Source organism: Notolabrus celidotus, chromosome 11 (genome assembly GCF_009762535.1).
Source record: "Notolabrus celidotus isolate fNotCel1 chromosome 11, fNotCel1.pri, whole genome shotgun sequence".
NCBI lineage: Eukaryota > Metazoa > Chordata > Actinopteri > Labriformes > Labridae > Notolabrus > Notolabrus celidotus.
This window is the reverse complement of record NC_048282.1, coordinates 28,217,632-28,236,495: the sequence shown is the minus strand read 5'-3', so window position 1 is coordinate 28,236,495 and position 18,864 is coordinate 28,217,632. Positions and strand designations below refer to the sequence as shown.

Sequence of the window (18,864 nt, the reverse complement as noted above, 5' to 3'; positions counted from 1 at the left end):
CCAAGTGAGTTCACATGTTTTTTCTGCAAAACGCAATGTTAATAGTTAAAATAACTGTTCTAATGTTTGATTTGTGCGACACGACACAAAACTAGTTTTCTTTGAATAATACTTAAAATGCCACTAGATTACGAAGGTGTTCAAAAACCTGTTTAACCATGTTCACATGTTTTGTATGTAAAAAGCACCACAAAAATTGTTCAGGTCTTTGTCAGCATTTGAAATTTCAGCACGGGTTATATCCGGCAAAAAATCTGCGTTTAAAATGTGGAGAGCAGGGTTGTCCTTCATCTTTTTGTACTTACAATGGCTTCAGAAAGCACCTTAACACTGCACATAGGCAACACCTTGATGAACAGGCCCTTACTAACCAGGAAGTTGCCACAGAATCACATTCTGAGGGGGATTTTTTAAGTGATCAGCCTACAACTTCTACATCCATGTTGCAGGTCCCCCCTCCTGTCACAAAAAACTCGCTTGATAGAATGTGTGGATCAATTGTTGCACACTTGCAAGCTTCTGGTATTTCTCAAAGTACTGTCCAAACAATAGTTTGTTCAATGGAGGAAGTTGTTAGTGATGTACAAAGTCAAGCACGAGAAGCAGTTCTCCAAACATTTTCTTCTGAAGCACAGCAGGCAGACATTTATAAAAAAATAGTGCACAATTTAGATAAGTTAGATAACCCCTTTTCTGGATTTAATACAGAGAACAAGAGACAAAAATATTATGATGAAAAATGGGAAATAGTTGAACCCAAAGAATTTGTCCTTGGTGTGAGACTGGATACACGGAGAGATAGAACTACAGGTGTCTTTAGTCAGATTCCTGTAACAGACAAGTACATGTATGTGCCCATATTAGGTACACTTAAATCCATTTTCAAAAATAGTGAGATAAGAGAGGCTTTTTTGCAAGAGAAACTGAGTAAAAAGGGAACATACAGAGATATCAATGATGGGTTATATTTCCAAAATCATTCTCTGTTCTCACAACAGAAGCAGGCCCTCCAAATTTTGCTTTATTACGATGATTTTGAAACCGCCAACCCATTAGGTTCCAAGAAGGGTGTCCATAAACTTGGATGTGTCTATTTTACTTTAAAAAACCTCCCACCAAAGTTAAACTCTGTGATAATGAATGTACACCTTGCAGCTCTTTTCTACACAGAAGATTTAAAAAAATATGGCTTTGGTGAAATATTAAAGCCTGTAATTGATGATTTGAAAATTTTAGAAACAAAAGGAATCCAACTTCCATTTATTGAAGAACCATTATTTGGCTCTGTAATACAAGTCACTGGTGATAATCTTGCTTTAAATAGCTTGCTAGGCTTTGTTGAATCTTTCAGTGCAACACATTGGTGTAGGTTTTGCCTAACTAATAAGCAAGACATTCAGTCTGTGTTTAACGAGAGTGACCCTGGGCTGATTCTGCGCTCAAGAGAGCTTCACATTGAACATTGTAATGCACTAAGTGAAGATCCTGCTCTACCTTCTGTTTATGGTGTTAAAAAACCTTGTGTGCTGAATTCATTAGAATATTTTCATAGCTCTGATAATTTTTCAGTTGATATCATGCATGATTTGTTAGAAGGTGTTGTACAGTATGAACTGAAATTGTTTTTTCAGTACCTGATAAAAAATGGATACATCTCTTTGAACACGCTGTTGGACAGGATACATAGTTTTAATTATGGTTACATGGAACGTAAAAACAGACCAAGTGTTTTAAAAGTGGATGATAACAGCAAACAGTTAGGTTTAAAGGCCATTCAGTCATTGTGTGTCCTCCGTAATACCCCACTCATCTTTGGTGATGTGGTTGAAAGGGAAAATAATCACTGGAAGTTTGTTCTCCTTTTGTTACAAATTGTTAATATAGTGTTTTCCCCCATCATTACTGATGGCATGATTTGTTACCTAAAACATTTGATCCATGACCACCATACCATGTTCAAAACTTTGTATCCTGATAAAAAATTGATACCCAAGCACCACTTAATGATTCACTATCCAAGATGTATTAAAAAAATTGGCCCTCTCATTCATATGTGGTGTATGAGATTCGAAGCTAAACATTATTTTTTTAAAAAGTCTGTTAAAAATTTTAAAAACCTTACAAAATCTCTGGTCAAGCATCACCAGCGTCAACTTGCATTTTACTATGAAAATTATTATTTTAAAAGATTTGAGGTTGGTCCTATTAAAATCAAAACCATAGATGACCTGGAAGGTGGAGAATTACTGTGTCAGATTTTACATTTAGATGCATGTGCAGATGTTTCAACTACAAGTTGGGTCAGAAATTATGGCACTGAGTACCAGGTTAATCTGTTTATATGCACTGGAACATCCTATGATCTACCTGTGTTCAAGAAAATCTGCAATATCATAATACACGAACAGCGTGCTTTTATTTTAGGATGTACAGTTAAAACAATGTTCTTTGATGAACACTTTCATTCATATTGTATAGAGGAGAATATTGATGAACATGCTTTGATATGCATTGACCAGCTTACTTATTTTAGACCTTTTGATAAGCAATATTCTAATGAAAATGAGAGAGCATATATTATTCCATATTGTCATATGTTTTAGAAGATGTTTAAGATGCCTATGTGGTGCATATGTTTTAAAATTAAACAAAAATGTGTTCTTACTCAACATGTTGTCTTTATTTTAACAATATTATCCAAGTAATTTTAGTAATTTTATTACAGCAATTTTGACACCTTACAGTGTTAATAAAGGGTAACTCTTAACTAGGGGTTAACACTTTAATAGTTAAAAAAAAATCCTCTGAGAGTGTTAATCTCTAACACTATATTGAAGTGTTGACCAAAAGTAACACTGGTTAGTGTTAAGAAGTGTTAAATTTTAACTCTAGAAAGAGTCAATAATTACACTTAATAAGTGTTAATGTACCAACTCTCCAAAAAGAGTTACATTAACACTCAGTGGTGTGGACCCTTATAGACACTTTAAAAGAGTTAATATTAACTCTGACAGTGTTAATTTGAGTATGCTGATTTTGCTGTGTACTGACAAATAAACATGTCTTTATTTTTCAACTGTGTTGAAGTGTGTGTTAAGGTTATTATTCTGCTTCACATGCTAATTAGAGAATGTTGAAATACAGGCTAATGTAGTGTCACAGTTTGACTTCCATAATGACTGAATCATGCCCACCTGCCCTGAAGTAATGTGATGCTGTTTGCTGTTTCTAACTGCAGCAGGTTTTCTCTTAAGATAATGTCCACAGTTGTATTAATGCCTCTAAGAAGCATCTCTTTCTGCCTCAGAAGGACCTCAAAACCAAAAAATATTCAAATGTGGCAAAGCATCACATGCAAATGTTTCCACAACACATTCCACAAACCCACAGCTCATTGTCAAACATTACTTCAAATCACTTTGCCTGCAAAATGCTCGATACCCGGCTCCTCTCTCTCTAGCTGCTCTTTCTCTCTACAACCTCCTTGATCTTGTGTCATGCTGACGGGTGTAATTGTCAGATGACCCTTGCTGCACAGCTCTCATGTGTGGAGAGTCTGAGCGCGGTAGGTGGGAGAGGCCAGCGGTTGAGGTGGGTCGAGGTTGTCGGTCCGGTCCTCTCATCCTTCGGGCAACAGCCGCTAGTTTGGTGATAATTGCACGGTGGAGTCAATGTTCATATTCATGATAGCCCTGAAGCAGGCCTCTCCTCCTGTGACTGGATGTCTTTTTTCAGGCCGCACTCACACATCTCCTCATCATTTTACATTCAAGGAGCTGCAGGGGCCTCGTTCACTGAGAGCGTTAAAAGACAATTATACAGCAAATTTGTGTGATATTTTACAGTTTTATGGAAGAAATCTGTGGACATGATGCATTTAGATATGTGGACACTTTAGATATAGCAACAGATAGTGTTCATGCCATTAAGTTCAGAACATTTAAAAGTTACTTGCAGTCAATGTATTGTACCGCATGTTATACAACCTGAGCACGTTAAAAGAAGTGTGATCTGCAGTTTGCTTTTCTTATCAAACAGAATTTATTAAAAGTCTTTACATGGTCTACCAGCATTCCTTTGTGTGTGTGCTGATAAAGAAATCTGTTGCTCATAGATAAATTACGCCCATTCAATTGGATGGAAAAGACACATTTTGATATTTGTACTATTTTATGTCTCATTTTTATAACATGTAGTTGTGATCATTTATATTACCAGTCTAACATTGTGTTCAAATTATGATGCAGGTCCATCAAAAAGTCACCCTCTCCCTGTGGTGTATATTTTTCCAAATGTTAAAGCACAGATTCTCTGCAGCAGGTACACACACTTCACTGTTTTATATCTAGTGCTGGAGGAGATTTAGGCTTACAGCTACTGGTAGAGCATTAATCCCTTTTTCACCCAAGCTAAAATTAGTACAATCAGTAGTACACGCATTTGGTTTGCATTTGGGGAGAAAGGCATAGTTTGCTTTGCAAGATAGATGGAAAGCAGCTCCTCGCGTAGCTTAACCCCAATCTGATGGTCCCCGAGTCCGTACAGCCTTGGACGTGTAAATAGAAAACAAGCAAGGTCGCTTAAGCCGAGCCAAACAACGTGATTCCAGCCAATCAATAGCACCGACTGTGCCCTCTGACCTCCAGGGGTGTGTCCAGACTTTATTGACTGGTGTGGGCCAACTGTGGTGGGGTATGTGTGTTCACATATACAATGTAATAGCATGTAATCTCTCTCTTTTATCCACGTTAATTACTATCATTAGAGTATCCTACATGTATTATGTTCCAACCTATAATTTAACTTTGAAAAGAAAAACAACAGACGTGACACACAACTCTTCTGAGGGTAATTTTTTCAGAGCTTGAAAGATTTTAGTTTTTGGCACTAATAGAAAAAAATGTCCCACATTGAAAATCAAGTAAAGCTACAAGCAGCCTGATGCAACACAGCCCAAGTCCCACTTCTGAGAATGACACTAGCTCAGGATTTTGAGGTGGCACCTTGGTCAGCCTATCAGAGGGTGGGGGTTAGTGCCACCTCTCTGGACATGCCCCTGCTGACCTTTTCTTCTTTTGACCTACACAATACCTTCTCCATGTCCTCAGAATAGACTATATAAAAAGCTGGACAGCATAACAGCACCCAAAATGTGAAGCCAAAAGATTTGGAGCTCTCATTACTGACTGGGGGTCAGAACGTCAAAGAGATGTTTCTCAAACATTGTTTCGATCGTCATAATACATTTTCATCATCTTGATTTCTGTCAAAGCAGTCACTTTCTTGGGGGGGGGGTTTATTACTTATTTGATGTTGAAATGAGGTATAACACCATGATCGAAAACTCTGTAGGCTATAATGGCGAGAGAAAACATAACAAACACCAATACAAGAGTCATCAGACTTTCCGTGACCGTGAGTATCTGCCTCAAACTGATTTAAGAAGCTGTTACACAAAGGTCCTTTCCCACCCATCTCAGGGATGTTTGCTGTTTTAACAGTTTGCTAAATGTGTGTTAAGTTAGCAGAAGGGGCAAGTCATCAATACCATAGCTCCAGTCCATCCTTACAGCACAGACTCTGGCTGTAAGTCCACAAGAAGTCAGTGGCTGCCTAGAATGTGGCATTTTGGCATCACTTTTGTACATTGGTTAACATATTGCCCATCTTTTGACACAATCAATGGAGCTCACCCACCAGAAACGCAGCTCCGCCATGTTTAGTATTGATCCATAGATAACATCGCCTTGCTGGCTTGGTTTGTAAATAGGGTATTCAACCTGATAAGCTGTATCACTTACAGTGTAGGTCACGCTTATGTTGAAGCTTTATTTACAGCTATAACTTTCTCAGGGCAGCACTCCTTGGCTACGATTGGAAAACACTAACACAGCTTAGCTGAGAAGTTGACCTCAACCCTTTCAAAAACAAACTTAACTTCACAGTTATCATAAATAAATCAGAAAATCTCTGACACTTGTATTTTCACATAATTTCATTTCTTTCCCATTTGGAAGCTTGCTTACCCTCAGGCAGTAGATGATCTTGATCCTGTCGTGTTGTTACTTATTAGGGAGTAGAGAGTTGTTTTCTGCCATAAATTAGGGGGGCGGAGCTTTTAAAAATGCACCAAAGGGAGGGATGTGTTCAGTTGGCAGTTGATTTCCAATTCCAGTAATCCTTCTCAAGAATTTGATTCCCCACATAAAATGGTAGAGGAAAACATAGAAGACAACTGCTACGCTTTTATGTCATTGTTTGGACTTTTCCTCGTGTTTGCCTTTCATGACTTGTTGGAAAGCATGTGAGAGGAAAATGTCTCTTTGCTGGAACGTCAACAGCTCACAGACATCCGAAACATGACAATAAGCCCCAGGCAGACACTGTGTGAAAGGTTTTAAGAGTGACTAGTTTAATTCTTAACAAAGTATTTTGGTAGTTTGTTACATTTTCTTCATCTTCAGCCTGGCGTCACCAGACCCATCAGCCAGCTCATATTCATTTTCACTGGCAGGAGGGTTTGGAGCTGCTGAAATTCTGAACCATTTTTCGCAAGTTCCAGTTAGACCGGACCAATCATTGTCCACAGCTGCTTCAGTGTTTTCATAAACAACCAAGATTGCAGCTTCTGCAGGGGGATCCATTAAATCTGCTATTGCAATTATTCTCAACAAAGTGGATGATGTGTTTTCATTAAAAAATAGCTAACATCAGCGTTTACAGCATTTGTTGGTCAGAAAGATGTGTACTTACTGTTGCTGTTGATCTGCGCTATGTCACATTGCATTGCTCTGATTGGTTGTAGATCTGTCCAGTCGCCTCCAGAGGCACAATGCACACAACCGTTGCTAACTCCCCCTGGAAAAAGGAAATTACAGAGGCACTGTGACATTTCAGAAAATATGACGAAATTACAGAAAACACAATAATATTTCACAATTAGAATATACATTTCCTATTTGTATTACTGCTACTCAGCTGAGTCCCTGCACAAATTTTAAGATTGAGCTGGAGGGAATGGAAGAGGTGATGGGAAATAACAAAGGAAGCAAGCTAGCAAGCTTCAGGAGCAAAAATTTCCTTTTTTCGCGTTTTTTTCTCCTCGGAAGCAAAATTTTCATTCTTATCATTTTTTGCATCAGAAGCTAAATTTAAATAAATTAATGAAAAGACCTAAAGAGGCAAGTACTACAAAGTTGACCTGTGGATAGGTGGGCAAGGCTGCTGTCTTTCAATGCAAGGGTCACAGGTTTGAATCCTGGTGGGGACTGTCCATGGACTGTCCATGGACTGTCCATGGACGATTGGAAATGCAACAATCACACTGTAGTTTGAAATGTGCTTTTGAAGTACAACATTCAAATCGTGGAATGAAAAGACCTACAAAAGAGAGCTCATCAAAGCGTCCCATGGTGTTGAGGATAGGCCTGCTACCTTTCAATTTGTTGGTTCTGTGTTCAAATCCCACCAAGGGCTTCCAGTGTGAGATAAAAGCGAAACACTTCCCTCACAAAGTGGTTGTACAGTGCGTTTAAACTACTACAACAAAATGGTGTAGTGAAAAGGCCAAAAGAGACAAGCACTGTCAAGTAGCTCTGTGGTGTGGTGGACAGGGCTGCTGCCTTTCATGCTGATGGTTCTGGGTTCAAGTCCAGTGTAGGGAAAATAAAGATTGAGGTACAGAAAGTGGAGGGAGGAGGAAGGGATAGAGGAAGGCAGGACAAAAAGCATGATCAGTACAGTATTGAAAATCCCAATAACAAGGATGTAAGGTGGTGTAAATAAATACTTTTGTTTGGAGGAGCTTGAACACAAAAAAGTCTCAAACAAGCCACAAATAAAGCCAATGATATACGTACATATGGAGTAGCATCTCAAAATAAGAGATATCTAATACGTTGACAAATGTATAAAATGCAGAACCACTTATTAAGTAAAAGCACATATGCATCGTGAAGTACTTGAGCTTGTGAAGTTGATGACAGCTTTTGTTTTTCCTCAGTTGTCCACATACTCAGATGTTTTAAGCAGCTGAATTTGGCTTTGTGATCACCTCTGAGACGCAGACTTAAAGTTCTTTGTTGTCTTTTTTTCTCCCTTCCTTTCAGAAGGAGGCACATGTGAAGTGATCGCTGCACACAGATGCTGTAATAAGAATCGTATTGAGGAGCGGTCACAGACGGTCAAGTGTTCTTGTCTGCCAGGGAAGGTGGCTGGAACCACCAGAAACAGGCCCTCATGTGTTGATGGTGAGTATTTTCACAGGATAAGAGAAAAAAAAATCCAATTTTAGGTTTTACTATAATGCTTTCAAAAGACTGTGCCAGGGAAAATATTAGTTTTGGGTCTGTTTTTCTTGCAGGAAATCAACTGTTTTCATTTCTTATTTAATTCAAGCAGATATGATTTGTGTTACACAGAAAAAGAAATTCTTCCAGACAACGCTGCAACATTTTTCAAAGATACAGAGATTTGTACGAATACAAGTCTGTCGACATGTAATACTCTGTCCCAGATAAGATTAACATTACCTGGGATAATGTCACAACCAAATTTGGTTGCTGACAGTCAGCTGAATGTATCTGCAGGGGTAAGCTTTCCTCCAACCCCAGACAGTCAAACACACCCCAGGCAAGAGTGAAGAAAAAGACTCACAAAGCAAAAGGATGCAGAGGAAAATGGCTGTTGATTACATAGGAACCTTTAAGGTATTTCATGGTGTTTTTTATGGGCTTTGACAAATGTCTGCTACACAAGCTCAATCCCTTGTAAGAAATGGATTTGGCGCTGGGTTTTGACACAACCAAAGCACATATTGGCTTTAGCAAAACCTCTCACCTACAGCTTTTATCTTAAATCCTTTTGCAAATATTACTGCAATCTCTGAGCAGACTGGGGGAATTTGAGGTCTTTCGATGTCAGCTCTGACAGATTCTTTTCCTCAGTCACACATTACAAACCATTTACTGTCTACTTACCCAGTATTTAAGGCAATTTTCTCCTCTGACGGCAGAAATGTGGCGTGCATTAAAGTCAAGTCACAGTCACACCTACCCATCTACTCACTCAATGAAAAGCCTCAGTTCAACCCTCCGTATTCATGTGTGACTGCATGTTGTAAAGAAACTACTCAGGAATAGGCACCAGTTTTGTCTGATCTACAAGTGTGACACGATGAAGTTCACACCACCTTTGACATGCACATTTAATAACCGGGATTAGACACTCCTTCTAAGTTCTGCATATTCACGACAGCTGCTATTCTTTCATCACAAAATCTGGGTTTGAAGCTAAAACAGTATCATTGAGTTGAACTGCAGGATTCCAGGTTTTCACTAAATATTTAACAATCATCACCATTATACTGCTTCCACATTTTACGAGGGGACAAAAAACAGTTATTAGTGAATATGTAGATGGATGCAAACCTATATTCTAAGTATAACAGCATATTTCCATTACCTGTTAGCTACTGTCGGACAACAGCTCAAGATAGAATTGACCCTCTTAATAGTACGTTAGCGAGGCAATGAATACCGAAAATAAATTTAGCAAGCACTACATTTTGCCTTGCTGTTTTTTTTAATCACACCACCAATCAGTGATATAAGCTTGAAACCCCCAGCTAGCATGCAGTAATTTAAGCTAGTTACTTAAGTAAGTTAAATACAAAAATTAGCTTTAGCAGGGGCTGCATCCTTCAAATGACACATTTCAGGAGTCACATTGGCATCCTTTAAATTCTGCTGACAACTTGTCCTTTTCCTGGACCTCAATGGATGCTTCTGAGGCACTCCATGAGTCCAACTCATCCGGCAATTCAGACAAATCCTTGAGGAGCTGAGGGATACGCTTTTTTATGTTTATAACTTGATGATACAGTTAGCTAAGCAAACACTGAAATAGGGAACATGAAATTATCATTAAAATGATAAGTTAAGTTGTGTAATGCTAGTTATGTAACCTGTCTTTTTAAGGATACAGCCCCTGTATCCTTTTATTTCCATCTACTTCTTTCTTTTTTTACATGGGACACAGATGTTAGCTAGAAGGTGGCTAAATGCTAATGTTATCAATCAATCAATCAAGCTTTATTTATATAGCGCCTTTCATACAAATCAAATGCAACCCAAAGGGCTTTACAAAAATAAAAAAATGGCAAGACATATTGGGGGAAAATAATAGCTTAAAAAATTATAATTAAAATTAAAATAACATAGAATAAAATAAAGACTAATGCACACCAACAATACAATAATTAAAATGAGTTAAAGCATTTAAATTAAGAATACAAATAGTTAGAATAAATAGATTTAAAAAGGGTAAGGATAAGAGTTGAAAATAAAACTAAGGCTAAAAATATAAATAAAACTGAGTAGATAAATAAAATAAATAAATGAATGAATAGATAAATAAAAATAAAATAAGATAACAGTTAAAATTACTAAAATAATAAAGCCACATTTAAATCAATATTACTGTGAAAGGTAAGTAACAAAATTGTTAAAACTTACATAAATGCCACACTGAATAAATATGTTTTTAGTTTACGTTTAAAAGCCTCAATATCTCTGTCTATGTTAGCCTTTATTTGGGCTAAGCCTTGGGTATTAAATATGTTGTTTTAACTTAAAATAAAGCAAGATTCTTTGAGCCTCTTTTCACTATTGGTTGTCTTTTTAGCTGCTGATCTACAGAAAACTAAAATGATTTGTTAGATACCGTAAATTAGTTGGCTTCAAACTTGGTAAACAGCAGTTTAGCTTCATTACAGCATTTTTTCCTCCCACCATGACATCAAAGTTATGCTTGTCATGTGACCATAAGGTCCCTTATGTCTGAACTGCAAGGGTGCAGGTATGTGGTTTTGCACTCTGTTAGAGTGAGAGTTACCTGAATCACTATTTCTCTTCTTTTTTATTGCCTGTAGCATCCATAGTAATTGGGAAGTGGTGGTGTGAGATGGAGCCTTGCCTGGAGGGAGAGGAATGCAAGACGCTACCTGACAACTCAGGCTGGATGTGCTACGCGGGCAACAAGATAAAAACCACAAGGGTGAGATAACCTATCTTGACCACGGGAAAAAAGTCATTATGGCAGAACAGTGGGAGAGAAATATACAGCACTGACATCAGCTGTAAAGCACAGTTATTGAAATTCTCTTTTGCTGCAAATTGACTGGTAACAACAGAATCAAACCCTTTAATTTTCTCCTTCCTTTTCCTCCTCAGAACACTCAGCCATACACGACATCGACATATTAACACTAAGAGGAAAAGATGTGGGGGAACGCCTCTGCTGCAGAGGTTAATCAGCAGGTTGGAAAAATTGTTTACTCTTGGATGTCAGCATGCTTATTAATTTCCTTGCACTTATAAAACTGCTAAGCTATGTAAAAGGGCAAAAAACACAGTTGATGTTAATGTCTGTGATATTTACATCATCCCTGATATTCTTTTCCTTTGTGTTTCAGCACTGTCACAGGACCAATTATCACAAAGGCAATGAACCTATTGTTGCTTTAAGAAACGTGAACACTTCTCAGATTAAAGTGTAAAAAGATGTAGAATACATAAAGCACATCCCTGCCCGAGGCTAGTGAAAATACTGATGCTCCAAGCTGCCTACGGGGAACTTCATCATAACCTTGTAATGAATATATTTTCATCATTTCCTTCCAACTTTGAGATGGAAACGAGACTGTCTGTGCATTTGGATTATTATCTGGAGAGCATCTGATGTCTCTTCTTCAGACATCAAGAGGACAGACATGCACAACGAAGCAGCAAACAGGAGGGAAACACATCAAAGGACACAAGATGAGCAAGTACAGTAGTTGACAGCCCTCAGGATTTTCTTTTTTAAATATTGTCAGAGGAAAAATACTGTACATAAATTGTTTGTCTTTTCTTGTGTACATGAGCTTTCTTTACAGTGGTGATGAAAAACGATCATTCGAGTCCCTGAATGCAGTCTCGATCTTCCCTCCCCTTCTCTTACCCACATAAACCAAACATAGCCAAAGTTCAAAAATGCAATGCTAAGATGAAACATAGTGAGGGAGGAGATTTTTTCATATCAGCTTGTGTGTCTTGGTACTGTACATTTTACCATTTGTCTGTATGGTACTTGTTTGCCTTTGATCACCTCTTAAATGGCTTTACCAGTCCAACTCGGTGACCTGTCAACTACCCTGAAACTGATCGATTCACCAAAAATGTGAATCCAGTAGGTTGTTTTTGGATACTTGAAATGCCTTATTTGTGTCAAATCATGCAAATGATGATATTGTACATATGAAGCCATCTCTTGACATGTGCTGATATTTCATTAAAGTCACTGTTCCTGTAACTGATGAGAGTGCTTCCTGCCTTCACAGATATGAGTAGTTACATGTTTTCCAACCAATACGACCGTATCAATCTTTTACTTCTTTATTTTTGAAGAATGCACCCAGCAATGGTGAGCAACATGTCATTAGACACATTTGTACCAAGAAAAAGTGTGAAACAGTCTCAGTGTGGTTAAGTATGCATCAAAACAGTGTGGTTAAGCCAAGCTGCAACCTCCGGTCTCAAACTATGAAGCCTATGCGGAGGTGTTATAAACTGCAATTCATCGCGAATCCGCTTGAGGCTGGCTGCAGAAACACCGGGAACCACATAGACATGAATGGGAAAAAGACGATCTTTGCAGCATTAATAAACATGTTTACAGCCTGGTTCAAAAAACGGCTTTGCTCTATGTAGCTAATCTCTATAGCGGCACACACTGTACAGGGGATGAATTTTTTTCTAACGTGATGGTTCAGAAGATATTAAGATTACGAGTTTTTGCCCAAATAAGGACATGACTGACTTGACTCCCGGCCAGGAACACATAGCTGTTGGCTAGGAGGCTCAAACTCCGCCCCTTTACGTCACACTCTGCCTGGTTGAGTTCCGCATATCCAATATGGCTGCAGACGGGTGACATCATGGATACTACGTCCATTATTTATACAGTCTATGGGTTAAGCTGATAAAATGAGATTTGAGGTAAAATGAATATGCCTGTTGCAAATATACAATACAAAATATGGACAATCGTATGTACCTGTTTAACGTATTCAGATACATTTCACCTTAAAAAAATGAACAAACAGCATTTTTTATTTGTTTCGACAATTTCATTGCTGAAAGTTTTCTAATATTTAAAGGAGACCTTACACTCTTGCTTCCACCTTTAATGATGTCGGTCTGGGACACCTCTGGAGTAGCTTTGCATGATTTGCAGCTTTTAAAAAAACTCCTCATTTATCTTATACTGGCATCTGAGAAAACCAAAGTTCAGCACTTTTCAGCCTCTGCCTGAAACGTTTCGTTTTGGCTGCTTTTCCAGTGATATAAGTTACACACAGCTCGTAGGGTGATACTTTTCACCAGCTTTGTAGTCATGAAACGACCGGAAAATTATGCCTTCACAGAATACGTCAGAGAATAGTGGTTAGCCACCCACTCAACTCCCATTTAACATACGTTCACATAGCCTGTTGTTGTGACTACAGCTTGTGGTTCCAAGCCTCTAGTGAAGGTCATTATAGATGGACAACCCCAGGTTGCTGTGAGAGTTGAGACTCAAATCCAGCTTATACTGACCTTTGTTTACAAAGATGTGATCAGTGAAGTGGTGAGCACAAACAGCTTAATTGTGGCTGTTGTTGTCCCGAAAGACATAACAAACTTCCCTCTGTTTTTTGGTGCCTTCATCTTTGGGAAGAAGACATAGCAGTAATTGTCCTTCATAACCAAAAGAACATTTACAAAAAACTTTCAGAGACATAATGAATTAAGAACGCAGGAAACCGAGTGGTGAAATGGAGAGGGAGAAGCTGAACAAGCTTCTGATGGGCGTGTCTTTCAATATTGTCCTAATAGGACAGTAGAACCTGACGCCAGGTTCAGGGCAATGCTTGTGAAGTTCTTAAAACAAGCAGTTTAAGGAACCCAGAAAACATGTCCTGGGATTTTACAAACATCCACGTATCTCATTATTATGAAACTTTGCCAAGGTTTAATATGGACAGCCAACGTTGTAGCAATAAATGTATGTATTACAATATGGATCAGCATAATAGGTCTCTTTAGATGAAAAAAAACATCTCTTTAAAAAATAACTAAGACCAGAGTTTCATTGTAAAGTGCCACATTTCCATGTTTAAATGCAAATACTTATCATATAATATTAAGGACTGCTGATTACCTTCAAATTATGAACTTAATTATGCATATTTGTGTTTTACCATCTTGAAGTCACCTATAGTGAAAGCGACTCTTTCTGTGTTTGCCAACTCACATGTTATCTACCCTTTGACCTTGCTGTACAGCATCAGTGTGAAGAGTTATGCTGTCTCAATGGGATTAAATATTTCTGCTCCAAAGTATGGAGTAGCTCTTAGAAGCTGTCATTTTCCAAACATTGCATGACTTCATGCCTTTATAGATGAAAACTGAAATGGCAGATGGTATGCTCATCGCTTGTTTGAGTTGTTGTTTAGCTTTTGTGGAAAAAACATTGGTCAGAGGTGTTGAGCAGGCAGCAACATCTAGGGCAAGGGTTCCCAAAGTGTGGGTCGGGACCCCCTGGGGGGTCACAAGACGAAAATGGGGGGTTGTGAGATGTCTTCCAGATTGTTTTTTTTTTTAAGTTATCTAAAAATAGAACATTTTACCCATTATAGTAAAAAAGTATCACCATAAATAGTAGCTAACCTTGAAATAAAACCTTAAAAATAGAAATGTAATGAGTTTTCTGCCTTTCTTTTTGAGAGGACTCCTAAGTTTAGGGTTAGTGAACAGTTAATTATCCAAAGCATCAGTAGCAGTAGGTTAATTAATAACGGCACAGGAAACACTGTCATATGCTCATATAGGTAGGATTATTTTCTGCAGACCAGCAGCTAAATGAAGCCACATTAAATCACCTAGAGGGACAGTGGGGGTCGCAAGTCTTTGGCACCTATATTTTGGGGGTCGCAAGTCTTTGGCACCTATATTTTGGGGGTCACAAGTCTTTGGCACCTATATTTGGGGGGTCAGGAGTCTTTGGCACCTATATTTGGGGGGTCACCAGTCTTTGGCACCTATATTTTGGGGTTGCAGGCTGAAAAGTTTGGGAACCACTGATCTAGGGTAATGCTTACATTAGCATGTGGGCCAATGGGCACATGCTAGTGGTAGTGGTCAAAATAAAAGCCCATCTTCAAGATAATGATTTAGAGCAATACTAAGACTTTGAGTTTGATTTAATTGGATCTTTGTTCAACCAATGGATGAATCAATCCTTACTGATGAGTCGTAAGGCCAATAATAAGAGGCCATGAGTCTTATTGATGACTCTAAAGCTAATCACAGTCTTTACAACTTATTGTTTGGTACACCAATAGAAAAGTCTGTAGTTAATTCCCACACATTGTGCATTGATTTGATATAACAGTGAGTGGCATAGTTCATGAACATAAGCTGCAAAAATGAAAAAAACAATTGAAGGGTATTGTGTTATATAATTGTGGGGTAAAAAGGGACAACTGGGTGATGAATTTGAAAACACAAAAATGATTGTATTTTAGCGAAGGCAAGTTTATGTGTATGGCCCATATCAGAAACAAGGCAACTCTAAGTGCTTAGACATTAAAATAATCATTACAAAGGTGAAAATAAAACACATCTAAAGAAAGCATTTACAAAGACACCTTTTACAGGCATGGACACCCAGCTTGAAACCAGAAAACCAAGTATCATTCCTGTTTCAGTGCTGCAAACATAAAGCTGGAGTCAAAGCTAGCATAGCTAACAGTTTTTGAGATTGCCACCCAGATTATTTACTGCAGTTACTCTTGCTCTCTGTACACACAGGTATATATTGTAGCTGGGAACGATTACACACTTAGATGAATGGGTAACAGGACCAGCTTCAATTTTTACAGCACTTTGATGCAGTATCACAGTGGGGTACTGACCACTGCCTTCACAGCCTCTGCCCTGTAGTATTCATTCTGGGAGGAACTCTGGGTGAGTGCTGCTGCTGTGCTGGGTGCCATCCATCTTCTGGAAAAATGAAACTTCTTTCTTGGGCTTAGACTCCATCATTTTCACTGTCCACTCAAACTCAGCTTTGTTTAAGCCAGTTCTTTCATTCGTGAGAAATAAAAAAATGCACACACTCTATTTTTGCGCTTAAGAGCTTTCTTTATGCTGGTGGATATTTACAATTGTACTTGTAGTTAAATTTGAGCATCTTGACATTTTGCAGTGATTCATTTTGCTGGATTTCAACATTGACAGCTCCCATAATTCTCCACAAACCTGTCCCATTTTTTTTGTCTTTACCTCTCTCTACCTCTCTCAGTGGTTTGGCCACATGGTATTCCCCATGCAAACCTTAGGAATAAGTCTAAATGTTGTTTTTATGTTACCCTGAAGGCAGGCTGGATCTTCAGAAGCAATTTTTGTGATCTCAGACATGTCGGCTTTCTGCCTGGTTTGATAAAATGTTTGTGTGTGTTGAAACCAATAATTAAATCCAACATCTCAGCTCAACTCAACATGTGTTAAATACATGGCGCCGGCTGCAGTAGTGACTAATGCTGTCTGTGGAAATATTGGATTTCACCTTTGGTTACGCCTCTGGCTAATATTTTATCTTTCCGAGCAGGAGAAATCTTTTGGGTCACAACAATCTCTCTGAGGGTACAACCTGATTCTGTTTAACAGGTAAAAAGACACAATTTGGCTCTTCACACAAGTTGGCATTGTAGGTAGTGAACAAGAAGTGGGCCTCTTGATTCAAAAGTAAAGTTAGAGCTGAAGTGATTGAAGCTCTCAATAATGGCCAGCAAGGGGAGACTATGCTGGGTGCAAAAGAAGTCTGTCTATGCAGATCACAGACTATATAAAACATGAACCGAACAATAGCCACCCCACGTGAAAGTAGAACTATGAGAGCCCCTCTTGTGACTGTCTGTATTATTAGTCATAAAGTCCGTCTCCCCCATTATAACAGATGGAACATGGGACAAACTAGAAAATGTGATACACCGCAGATACATTTCTCTCATGCTAAAACATGCTTTCTGTAATTAAAATTAGTTGTTACCATGCTGATATATGTGCATGTGTTTATTTTCAGAGAAGCTTAGTTTTAACTGGTTGATGTTAAAAATATAATTAATTAACAGCTCTGTTGACAAATGCTGGCTGCAGCATCGTCCTTTACCGGATTAACACAGTAGTGCAGAAACAGCACAGAAAATATAACAAAAAGGGCGCTGGTGGCCTAGCGGTCTAAGCGCCCCACATACAGAGGCTACAGTCCTCATCGCAGGGGTCACCGGTTCAATTCCCAGCCACAACCATTTCCTGCAACGTCTATCCCCACTCTCTCCCCACATTTCCTGTCTCTCTTCAGCTGTCCTATTGAATAAAGGCAACAAAAAACGAAACCCCAAAAAATATAACTCAAAAAATAAGGAAAGATAACAAACTAACACTAGAGTCATTGAACTTTCCTTGACCATGAGTGTCTGCTTCATATCAACAAAAGAATCTGCTCTGCTGTGGACTGTACCCACCTGAGGGATCCTTGACATTTAAGTGAAATGTGGGTTTTAGTGTATGGAAGGTATCAGTCCTGCAGCTCCACAGGCCAGATTGTTTCTGCACATACCTCGGCTCCACTCGTATGACTCCACAATACATCAGCGCCCATCAAGGTGGTATTTTGACGTTATGTCTTACAATGGGAGGAGATGGAGGAGTAGTGTTCATTAATGTACAGTTAATGGTGCGGAACCAGATGGGAAAATGAGCCTACTTCTCAGAGGGTTTATTATCTCATTGAACATTTCATGATAATTGTAAGCTCTCTTTTTCTTTTTTTCATGTCTTCTTCAGAACAGAATGATGTTCATTTTGAGAATATTGGTCTTATTTGGGTTAGGATCAACGGTTGATAAGGGTATGCTTTAGGGCACAGTTAATTTTACTCCGTTCACCATTGATCTGTTAAAAAAGACATTTCATTTTAATAACAGTTAATCCATTAAGTCTGGAAGTTAACGTTAAAACCTGCTGAAAGTCTAACTCCGACCTCCTTCCTGCTGCAACAACTCAAGTCCAGCAAAAGATTTAATCCAAACACATTATATCCATGAAGTTCCATGGATTACTTCAAATTTACAAAGGTTGTATGCTCTTGCTTTTCTATGATCCATCTTTCCATGTAAGAGCAGAGTTTCTTTCTCTGGTCAACAAATTAATCGTGGGTCAAATTTATTCATATAGCACATTTAGAACTGCTGTTGACTGAAGTACAAGCTTAAAACACAATATCATCAAAAGCAAATATTAGTTAAAAAGAATAAATATAAAAAAACACAATAGATAACACAACAAAATAGCCATCATAAATTAAAGCAAAATAAAATGTTGGGATGTCTCGCTCAACAGGTATTGAAAGCCAACACATAGGGCCTGATCTACTAAGATCCCTAATAACGAGCGCTAATTTGCGTGTGCAAATAATAATTTTGCACGTGCTATTTCTGGGCGTGTTTCGGGTGATCTACTAAGACTGCATGCGCAAATGATAACCAGTGCAAAAGTGGTGTGGACCGCCCTATTTTACGAGGACTTTGCGTGTGCTATCGGCTGTCCCCATGTAGAGTTTGAGAGAACAGAGTGGCCTTAAGCGATAAATGAAGTTTGAAGCCATGGAGTTGGAGGTCTTTGTGGAGGAGGGAAATAAACACATCGGTGAACTCCAGCAGAGACATCTCAGCGTTAGAAACACGATTTGGGAGGCCATCTGTGAAAAGGTGAATGATGT

General features: G+C 38.5%; 1 protein-coding gene and 1 long non-coding RNA gene across 6 annotated transcripts in view; one reads left to right on the top strand and one right to left on the bottom strand.

The window, feature by feature from the left end:
• The window catches only part of LOC117820902 (chemokine-like protein TAFA-1), a 47,076-nt gene extending 34,725 nt beyond the window's left edge, over positions 1-12,351 (top strand). For 3 of the 5 annotated variants that reach the window (XM_034694844.1, XM_034694846.1, XM_034694845.1), the window contains exons 3-6: positions 8,109-8,249; positions 10,931-11,055; positions 11,232-11,318; positions 11,474-12,351. In XM_034694844.1, coding sequence (XP_034550735.1) covers positions 8,109-8,249; positions 10,931-11,055; positions 11,232-11,264 — 299 coding nt within the window. In that variant the 3' untranslated portion in view covers positions 11,265-11,318; positions 11,474-12,351. Of the gene's footprint in view, positions 1-5,329; positions 5,416-8,108; positions 8,250-10,930; positions 11,056-11,231; positions 11,319-11,473 lie in introns of those variants that run through there. The other 2 variants (XM_034694848.1, XM_034694847.1) reach the window with 2 other exon arrangements.
• Positions 6,414-9,146, bottom strand: LOC117820904. The gene is made up of 3 exons (XR_004632868.1): positions 8,979-9,146; positions 6,754-6,858; positions 6,414-6,628 (listed from the first exon to the last, which is right to left on the bottom strand). It is a non-coding gene; the product is annotated as an uncharacterized LOC117820904 (long non-coding RNA).
• Positions 12,352-18,864: the final 6,513 nt, after the last annotated feature.